Below are 9,933 nucleotides of genomic sequence, written 5' to 3'. Positions count from 1 at the left end.
GAGGGGCCTCCCAATGCCCCTCCATCCCAAGGACCCCCTTCTTTTAACAACTGCTATGCTTTTTCTGAGCCAGACCTGGCCCACTCTTTCTGCCCAACACCTAAATTCAAATCTTCCCATGCCCTTGGGCAAGGGACCATCCCCCCCACCCCTCCACTCTGAGCCTTAACTTCCTCTTCTGAGAGAGGGAGCATGAACAGGAGCTACCTCATAGGGTCATTGAGGATTAAGTGAACTAACATCTGTAAAAGTACTTAGTACCCAGTAAACATCCCCTCCCTCCAACACATTGCCAAACTGTGCTTGGGTGTCCGATCTGAAGAGGCTCATGTAACCTCTTGGAGTCCTCAGTTTCCTCACCTGTGAAATGGGTCTAAGACTGGCACTGGACCCACAGATTAAAGATTGGGTACAGATTAAAGGAGATGATGTGCAGAGTGTATATTTATACAGCTGGTGCCTGATAAAGGTCGGTTCTCTCATCCCTTTCCCTCTTTGGTCCCTTCCTCTGACATAGCCCCATCCCCACCCCAGTCCGCTAACCAGTTAGGAGGGAGCCGGGAGTGAGGCTGGAGAATTTAATTCCTAATGGATGATCTTCAGGCTTGGGACATCTGCCAGAGATTCCCCTTCCTCCCCATCCCAGATGGGGGTCAAGTCAGGGCTTTGCTGATTGTCCCAGTTGAGGTGCTGGGACTGAGGTTTGGGGGACCCTAGTTGGCCCCCTCTGGCCAGGACAGAGTGGCAAGTACAGCTTCAGCTGGAGCAGCAGCAGGAGGGAGGCAGGCAGGTTCACGGAAGATGTGGGCAGAGTGGGTGCCACCTGGGCTCACCTGTCCACCCTGCCCTTCAGGGCCCCAGGCCCCCCTCTTCCAGCCCCTGCTGGCCCTGGGGACTGGGAGAGAGGCTGTCGGGAGCCGGGATCTCATGATCAGGGCCCCAGGCACCACCACCTGGGTCTACGGTCTCCAGGCGCAAGGCAGGGAGCAGGCCCAGGCTACGAGGCACTGCCGGCGGGAAGGCCCAGGAGCCAGGCAGCGTGGGGGGCCCCTCCTCACTACTGCCCTGGCTGCTGCCTTCGCTGCTCCTTTTGGGGACCATCCGAGGCAGGCGGCGGCTCTGGGGTGAGGGGCTGCGGCTGGCACCTCGGCGTTCGCGGGACGAGGGCCGCAGGGCGAGGCTGGAGAAACGGGCCAGGCCCGGGCTGCGGCTACGGTGCCGCTTGGACTTGCCAGGACTGGGGCTGCGGGACTTGGGGGCGAGCAGTTCCAGGGTGCTGTCGTCCTCGTCCTCCGAGCTGGCGCCTGAGCTGTCTGTGGTGCTGCTGGTCAGCTCTGAGGTAGGCAGCAAGATCTGGGGGGGGATCGGTGGTCACTGGGGCACCCCACTCCCTAACCTGACCATCAAGGCCACTTGGAGCCACACCCACCTCCCACCCCACCCCTTTGGCAGACCCAGGGAGGTCAGGCTACTTGTCTGAGGTCACGGAGCAGGATGCAGAGGCTGTTGGATTTGAAGAGGGCCTCGGTATCCCCAGGCCCTGTCTGGCCTGCTTACCTGGAAGGGCTCAGTGACCCCGATGAGGATGCTGTGATTGTGGCTGTAATAGCCCAGGATGAAATCTCCATGGCCCTTGGGCAGCGACTCCTCGCTGAATGTCACCTAGTGGGCCCGGGGGTATAGGCCCAGGTAAGGTTAGGGAGGCAGTCGGGGCTTCTCCCTCTCCTCCTCCTCTTAAGTACCTGGTAGATGCTCCCATCCACATCCTCGTGTTTGGCCCAGACATAAGCCACATAGTCCTTGCAGTGGCGGAAACCCACCTGGACGAGAGGAATCGGGGCTGTGACCCCTAAAGCCTGACCCCAGCAGCCTCCAGGTGTAGACATGTCAGGGACCCCACCCTAGTGCCCAGCTGCTCCTCCAGGCCCCTTCCCTCCTTGAGGCGCTGACAGCCCCCGCCCTTCTCACCCGGTACAAGCCGATCCAGTCCCAGGAGCTGCGGGGGAACACCGTTTCCATGCGGTACCTCACCACAGCCTGCTCCGGCCGCACCCACTCGTCGGCCACCTCCAGCCGCACCAGGGGGGCATCGTCCCTGAAGGCAAACTGCCCAGGCAAGGCAGGGGGGGGCGACATCAGAGGCACAAACTGGCTGAGAGAAGGGCCTTTGAGGCCACTCACACACACTGGGAAACTGAGGCAGACAGCATGGGTCTGGGCTAAATGCCAGGCTCCCTGCCTCCCAGTCCAATGCAGATGCTCTTTTCTAACTCTTGGGCTTGTTCTGAGGATTCAGAGATACCGTTTATAAAGAGTCCCAGAAACTGTCTGGTATACAGCAGGTGCTCGACAAATGATTCGCCTATATGCTAGCAAGGAGAGAGGTGAAGTCCCAAGATGCACTGGGCATTCTAGGCTAAACTGGACATGCCTGAGCATCCCTGGTCCAGGCTCTGCCACTAACTTGCAGTGTGACCTCAGGCAAGCCCCTCGCCATCCCAAGACTCGGTTTCCCCACCTGTACTACAAGGCAACTGTTGCTTTGTCATCGGTCCATGAGGACAAATTGTGACCACGAGTATCCTCTCCTGAGGGTCTCCCGTGTAGGCAAGGTTGCCAGGGTGGCAGGCAGTCAGGGTATCGGCTCCACCTCTGTCCCTCAGGGAAGGGCTCAAGTGGTGCCAGCCTCAGGCTTTTATCTGCTTTCCTTGTTTATCTGGTTTTGGGTTTCTCTCCCCGCTCAGCCTCTCATCCAAGCTGCTCCAGAAGCAACTGACACATTCTCTCCCTACCCCTGGGCTCTTAACAGTAGGGGCTCTTAACCCCCCACTGAGTCCAGCCTTGGGCAAGGGACTTAAGCTTTCTGAGCCTCAGTTTCTCTCACCAGTAAAACCGGCAGAAGAATGTTGGCATCTCAGGGCATACCGAAACTATTTGAAGGGATGATATAGGTAAAGTGGCCCCCACTGGGCCTGGCACATCGTAAGTGCTCAACAGGTGACATTTCACGAGGCACAGAGTCCTAGATGAAGAAGGAAGGACAGTGTGGGGTGCTCAAAAGGAGTGGTTCCCAAGGTAAGGTCCCCGATTGAGGGTTAAACGTCACACCCAAGCCCTATACCAAAGGTCATGGAGGCCAGGCACGGGCAGATTTCCATTCCTAGGTAAGGATGTTGGCCAATGTCCCACTGACTGATCACGTGACAAAGTAACTAGGAAAAACTTTCTCTGGCCTGCAAGACACCCCCTTATCAGATCAAGAGAAACAGAGAGCCCAGAGTTGGATTATGAGGCTGGAAAGATGGGATCAAGCCACTCTGCCACTGAACCGGTGAGTGCATGCTTACCCCACCAGGGCCTCAGCTTCCCAACAGAAAAACAGAGAGTTGGACAAGATGGTCTCTCAGGTCCAGTTCTGACATTCTTGGATTTCCTTTTTCACTTTGGCAACCAGGGACCTCAGCTCTAAATACAACACTAAACTATAATAACTGTTTACAGAATTTAGCATTGTATTTTTTGTATCTTTCCTCACCCTCCACAACACCACCTTTTATCATGCCTGGCATATAACACGTGCTCAGTAAATACATGTTGAATGAATAAATACTAACGGATGTGACACAGGATTTGAGTATATATATATTTTTTGCTGGTCTTATTATATAAGTGAATTTTAATGAAAGCTGCCCTAACCTTTCTTGAAAGAAGGGAGATAGAAAAGATCGGTGGAAAAGGCATGGGCTCTGAAATCAGAGTGGCTTGGGTTCAAATCCTAACTCTTCCTCTTACTGTGTGACCCTGGGCAAGTGATATATCTCTGAGCCTCAGTTTCCTCTTCTGAAAATGGAACTCATAACACCATCCCCACCCTGCCAAGGGCAGGGCAGGGGTTACTGGTGGGCAGCGGGAGGCTGAGCTGGGTCTGGGTATGTCAAGACAAGCAGGTGAGGCCAGGACTCACCTGCAGGAGGAACTGGGCAGCCACGGGCTTGTGGTCACTGACTGTGTACTCCATATGACTGCGGTAACTGTGCTGGGTCACCTGGAGCCTGTGGCTTGCACGTCCTGAGGGGCTGGGACCCCCACCTGGAGCCTTGACCTTCCACAGGATACGGTCTGTCCAGGCTGGCTTCCGCTTCTTGGCGCTGCGTTGGGCAAGGGTGGCCCAAATTTCAGGGGCTGGAGGTCAAGGCATCGCCCCCAGCCTTTCTTCCTGTCCCCTCTTCCCGTACCCTTACTACTCCAGAACTCGGCCCTCATGCCCACCTCACCCCAGCACTGAGCTCACCTGGTATCATATTTGTTGGTACCCACATCAAACTTGAAGGTGGGAGGAAAGTTGAGGGGCCCCTCCTGGAATCCCTTTAGGATGGGCCAGGTGTTCTTAGCCATATTGAGCTGTGGAGGTCCAGAAAGGCAGACCTAGGCAACAGTCTGGGCAGACCCCTCCCCAACTTTGGGTGCCCCCAACCCAATCAAGGTGGGCAGGGCAGGTGGGGGCAAAGAACATAGCCTAGGGTCCAGGTGTGTCCTGGGGTGCATGGTCTGGGGTGCTTAGGGGTTTTGGAGTTCTGGCTGGGATCCCACACCTGGTCCTTCTCCCAGAGCTGGTGAAGCTGGTCGCTGTCGATGGCGAACTTGACAAAATGCAGGTCATAGCTCTCGATGCGGAAGTTCAGGTCCCCGAACCAGAAGACGACGCTGTTTCGGGGATGAGGGTCGGTGGGGTCCATCCGGGTGGAAGAGCTCAACCTAGATCCTTTCGCCACTCCCCCCACCCCGCCATTCAACCCAACAGCAGCCTCCCAGCCCACCAAGGAGCAGGTCTGGAGGAAAGTTAGGCTCCGCCCCTCGGAGAAGCCCTTGCCCCTCAGCGAAGCCCTACCCAGCAGACCCCGCCCCTCCCCATTCAAACCCTTACCTACATTCGTGCTCTTAGATAAAGTGTGGGTGGCCGCCTACCCACACAGGTCCCGTCTATCTCCCCAAGTCCCACCCAGACCCCACTCAGGTTCCCTGTTGCAAGTTGGCGGGGAGATTTGCCCTCTGAGACCCCGCCCTTGCCCCACTAGCCCCGCCCAAGTCCTATTTGCCCGACTCCAGCCCGTACTCGTGGTCCAGGATGCCCTGCGCGCCGGGCCCCTGGAACTGCTGGAGGCTGAGGATGGTCTGGAAGTTGTCCTTGCGTTGCTCTGCCTTGTCCATGTGCGCCGGCAGGTGGCAGTTCAGGAAGCAGAGCATGTGCCCAAAGGCTGCCAGGCGCACGCTCACTCCGCCCTTGTTGCCCTGGTGGGGCAGGGGTGGGCGGGTCAGGGGCGGGGCCCAGGCAAGGAGGTGGGCCACGGGGCGTGGCATGGAAGGGGGTGTGTCCCGGGGAAAGGAGTGGCGCTCTGGATAGGGTTGGGGACCGAAGGGGGCGGAGTCTGGAGTGGGGTACTGTTCGGGGCCTGGGGAGGGTCCGGCCGCGTCGTGAGGAGTGGCGCCTGGGAGAGGTCCTTGCGGGTGGGCAGGGGGAAGGGGCCTGATCTCTGGCCCCACTCCCGCGCTCACCCAGTAGCCGCCTAGCCCGGTGCGAGTGCAGTCGGTCTGCACGTCCCGCAGGAAGGGCAGATGGAAGTACTTGGCAAACAGCAGTAGGATGACGCCCTGCATCCTTACAGTGCTCACCTGTGGCGGGAGGCGACATGCTGGTTAACAGGACACTCTTTCCTCCGGCCCGCCCCCGCCTTCTCCCTGGACGTTCAAGTCTGCTCCCCTATTCTCCCATTTCACGGCCCCGCCACAGGGGCCCAGCGGGACCCCCCAGAGAGTCAAGACCGAGCCAGGGCCAGGGCCTCCGCAGGTCCCGGGGCTGAAGTGGGCGTTACCAGCACGAAGTTGAAGCGCCCCAGTGCGTCCATGAAGAGCTCGCTCCACTGGTCGGTGAAGAGCGCGTCCTTGAGCCGCTTGTTGATCATGGAGTTTACTTCCTGCAGCCTAGGGGAGTGGGAAAGGCCGTCGGGGTGGGGGGCGCCCCAGAGACTCTCTCCCATGGGCGGGGTCCCGGAGGCCCGAGGGGACGGCGGGAAGGGGGTGGTCCATGTGCTCTGCCCCCTCCTCACCCTATGGCGATCATGTCGGCGCCGTCGCTGTCATCTCCGCCGCCCAGGTGGAGGAGAGACGTGACATCGTCAGGGGGCATGGCGGTGCCCACGTTCCAGGTGACCACAGTGATCCTGGGGGAGGGCGATAGGAGGGGTTACTGCTGGGCACCCCTCCCCTCCCTCTCAACTCCTCTCCCGTAGGGCTGTCTCTGGGGAAATAAACTGGGTGTAAGCCCACGGTGGACCAGCAGCCCTCTTTCCAGACTCTCCCTGGGAAGAGCGACTGAGGCAAGGGTGGGCAAGACCTTAGAAGGGGATGCTGTCTTCAGAGGGTCCCAGGGTGGGCCCAGTACCCCCCGAGGACTTTTCCTCAGGAAGGCAAACTGAGGCAGAGTAGGGTGAGCCGCTACTGAAGAACAGCGTCTCAGAGCTCAAACCCTAGGAACCTTTCTTGGGAGAGGGGACCCTCACCGGAATCCGGGGTCGCTCTTGCAGGTAGGCTGAGCCGACCAAGAAGAGGATGGCGAAGTGGACGTAGAAGGGGAGGTGGTGACTGGAACTGGGACTTTTCGGGGCTGAAGGCTGGGGCTCAGGCGCCCACCAGGACCCACGCTCTGGCTGCCAGGCCTGGGGAGGGCCATCTCAGGGGATAGGGGGGCACAGGGGGAACGGCTAGGGGAGCGGCTCGGGGAGCGGCTGGGAGACCGGGGCGGCTTGGGCAGAGATGGCACCGTCTGGGCCGAGGGAGCCCCTGGCCTGAAGGTGGGAGACAACAGTCCGGGGGAATGGGTGCCAGGCTCTGGAGGGCTTTGGCCCACATCCAGGGGCAGGGACTGGGGTGGCCGGGACAGGACGGGATCCTCAGGGCTGCTACGGGGAGCCTCAGGTCGGGCTCGGAAGGAGGGGGAGAGCCGGGGGTCCGGGGGGGCTTGGGTTGAGGACGGAGAGCCCTTAGGAGCAGATGCCTCAGCTGGAGGCTGGAGATGCCCCTCAGAAGCAGGGAGAGGTGTAGGGACAGGGGCATCCCTCTGTCTGGCAGGTGTCCATCCCACAGAGGCCAGGGCTGATGACAAGGATGCTGGAGTGGGGGCTTGTTCCTGAGAGGGTGACGATGCCGGACTGGGCACTGGGGAGGGGCGGGATGGGGGCGGTGGGAGCTGCTCTTCAGAAGCCAGGGCCAGGCTCAGGCCTGAGGATGCCAGTGCTGGCTTGGGTCCCACGGAGGCAGGTGGCACCTGCTTCTTCTGATCCTTGGAAGCCGGAACCAGACTGGGCCCCAGGGTGGCTGGGGGAGACCTCGGCCCGGCCGAGGCAGACATCACGAGCTGCTCCAGAGATGTTGGAGCCAGGATGGAGCCTGAGGTCGCTGGGGGAGGCTTTGGCCCAGCTGAGGCCGACATCACCAACTGGCCCACAGATGTAGGAGCCAGGCTGGAGGTGCGAAGGGCTGAAGCTGTTTTCTGCCTCCCAGGAGAGGACAGTGGAGCCAGGATGGGCCGGGGAGACGCCAGAGCCAGCCTCGGCCCCTCTGAGGAAGGTGACATAGCTGCTCGTGACCCCACAGGTGCCAGAGCCAACCTTGGTTCCGAGGGTAATGGGGCTGCATTTTCCTTCACCGGGAGCTGAAAACTTGAGTCCACCTTGCAGAGGATAAATCAAAGGCTCAGGGTGACCCTGACCAGGAGTTTGAGCCCTGCCTTCCATATAGACCCAGGCAGACCCCTTCTAGCTAAGAAAAACACATTTCCAAGGAAGTTCTTTGTAATATCTCACCTAAATCCAATCTGCTGCAAGTCAGCTCCTCTCTTAGAGGAGACAGGACACAGAGCCCTATCCATTCCCTCAAGTCTGAAACCCCTTTCACAGATGGAGAAACTGAGATCCCTAGAGGGAAAGCAGATGAGGCAGAGTATGAGCCTAAACCCAAGGGCTCTCCTTGCCTTCCTATCTGGCACCAACTTCTTGCCCACCTTAGAGATCTGGGTGGCTGGATCCAGCTTCCCTGGGTAACCCTCCCACTGCAGTCCCTGCTGCTTCCCCAGCCAAGGGCTGCAGACCTCACCCCACTCTAGACACACCGGGTCCAGCCTGTTAAATCCCCTTCCCTTCCTCCAGGATCTCTTGGGTTCCCCCCCAAAACCTCCCAACACCCGTGGCCACACTCCTTCCTGTCCTCCCTACCCATTCCCAGAGCTCCATGCCAGAGCAAGAGCCTGGAGCTGGGACCAGCCATGCAGATTCCAAGTCCAACTTCTGTGTGACCTCAGGCAAGCCCCTCTCTACCCAAGGCCTCAGTTTCCCTTTCCATAAAGTGAAGGGGCTGAGTGACGAGTCCCTGGTCACACCACATTCTAAGGAATGTTATAGTCTCATATTCAGTACATTTATGAGCCCAACATTCGCTAGGACTCCATTGAGCCCTGTGGAACCATCCATTCTCACCAAGTGTGAATCTAACATTCAGAATAAGTTGGTCGTGGTGTTGCACCTCTTTGTGCCCAAACTGTTCCCTCTCCTCCCCCCCCTTCTCCCCGACCTGTGAGGACAGCAAGCAGGTATGCCTTTATGTCTGCAAGTGCTGGGGTGGGGAGTGGGGGGAGCAGGGTCCTGTGGGGACCCCATTTCACCTCCCCATCTGTCTCCTGTTTCTGATATCACCTCCGTCCTTTTCCAAGGAGGGCAGAGGAAGGTCTACACTCACCCTAGAGTGGCCCTATTCCTGCCACCAGAGACGCAGTTCTTACTGTGTCCCATGTCCTTCTCGGTTCAGAGAACCTGAAACTCTGCCTTCACCTCCCTCCTCAAACTCAGCTCTTTGAGGCTGCATTTTGGGCATCTTCGTTGGCTCCAAGTACCCCATTGTGTGCTTACCCCCACACTGCCACCTCCAGCACTAACAACTTAGACACCCCAGATGTCACAGTTTTAGTCTTCAGAGACAAGCCCCCTCATTTTGCAATGGCTCAGAGGAGACTAGCAACTTGCCCAAGGTCACACAGCAAAGCTGGAACACAGTTGGATCCCCCGAAACACAGTCCATAGCTTTCCTGGGGGCATCTGGAGCTGGCTAACTCCATCTCTCTCTGGGTGTCCTGTCCCTGCCTCTACCCCCTTCTAGCCCCTATGTTACTGTTTTGCCTAGGACCTACCTGGTGGTCAGAGGAGAGTGTCAACTCCCCCCTACCCCCACAGCCAGGTGCCTGCAGTGGTGGTGGGGGGGCGTGGGCCCAGGGATGGGGACTCGGGGTGGGGAGGTCTGGATTTTAGGGGTCTTACCTTGGAGGGTGCCCCAGTTTGAGAAATCCTATGGGGCATGGGCAGGGGACCCAGGCCATCCCGGGTCCCCGGCCTCCTGCTGCCACTGCCGCTCTGGCCCTCCATGTCTGCAGCCCCCAGCAGCCTGGGCTCCCTCAGGCTCTGGCTCCAGCTCCTCCGCTCCCGGGAACCAGTGATGTCATCAGCCACTTCAACCTGCTGAGAATTTAAAGGCACAGGCGCCCACTTCCCAACCTGGAGGGGGCCAGGGCAAGGTGGCATCCCCCTTGGGAACCCCTCGAGCTGTCTGCTACCACTGGAATGGCCTTGGAGGTGGGGTGTGCTGATCGGGCCTGGCCCAAGTCCCAGTTGGCAGCATGGAGGAGGCAGTCTATCGGCCCCCACCCTCCCTCCTGGAGGTTTGGCCAGCCCTTACTCCAGGGAGGGGCATTGACACACGTGCAGGTGAGGTAGAAACAGGTGGCTTAGAGGTCAGTTATCCTCTCCAGGGCCTCAGAGACACCTGACTCCCTGCCCTGAGCCTGTGACCTTCCTGAGTCCCTGCCAACTTAAAGCTTGCCTTGGCCCCCAC

General features: G+C 59.1%; 1 protein-coding gene across 2 annotated transcripts; it reads right to left on the bottom strand.

Moving 5' to 3' along the window:
* Positions 1-520: 520 nt before the first annotated feature.
* Positions 521-9,498, bottom strand: INPP5J (inositol polyphosphate-5-phosphatase J). Of its 2 annotated transcripts, XM_037817036.1 has the most exons (14): positions 9,363-9,498; positions 7,860-7,970; positions 6,558-7,726; positions 6,105-6,218; positions 5,871-5,979; positions 5,554-5,670; positions 5,114-5,289; positions 4,593-4,704; positions 4,292-4,401; positions 3,965-4,148; positions 1,969-2,106; positions 1,743-1,820; positions 1,558-1,662; positions 522-1,353 (listed from the first exon to the last, which is right to left on the bottom strand). In XM_037817036.1, the coding sequence occupies exons 3-14, from the start codon at positions 7,628-7,630 to the stop codon at positions 850-852; spliced, it is 2,820 nt and encodes a 939-aa protein (XP_037672964.1). In that variant the 5' UTR covers positions 7,631-7,726; positions 7,860-7,970; positions 9,363-9,498; the 3' UTR covers positions 522-849. The 2 variants fall into 2 exon arrangements, with proteins under 2 accessions (XP_037672963.1, XP_037672964.1); XM_037817035.1 differs by lacking the exon at positions 7,860-7,970 and having other exon boundaries at positions 521-1,353; positions 9,363-9,496.
* Between the last annotated feature and the right edge of the window lie 435 nt (positions 9,499-9,933).

This window comes from Choloepus didactylus, chromosome 23 (genome assembly GCF_015220235.1).
Source record: "Choloepus didactylus isolate mChoDid1 chromosome 23, mChoDid1.pri, whole genome shotgun sequence".
NCBI classification, from domain to species: domain Eukaryota; kingdom Metazoa; phylum Chordata; class Mammalia; order Pilosa; family Megalonychidae; genus Choloepus; species Choloepus didactylus.
This window is presented reverse-complemented; position numbering and strand designations above follow the sequence as displayed.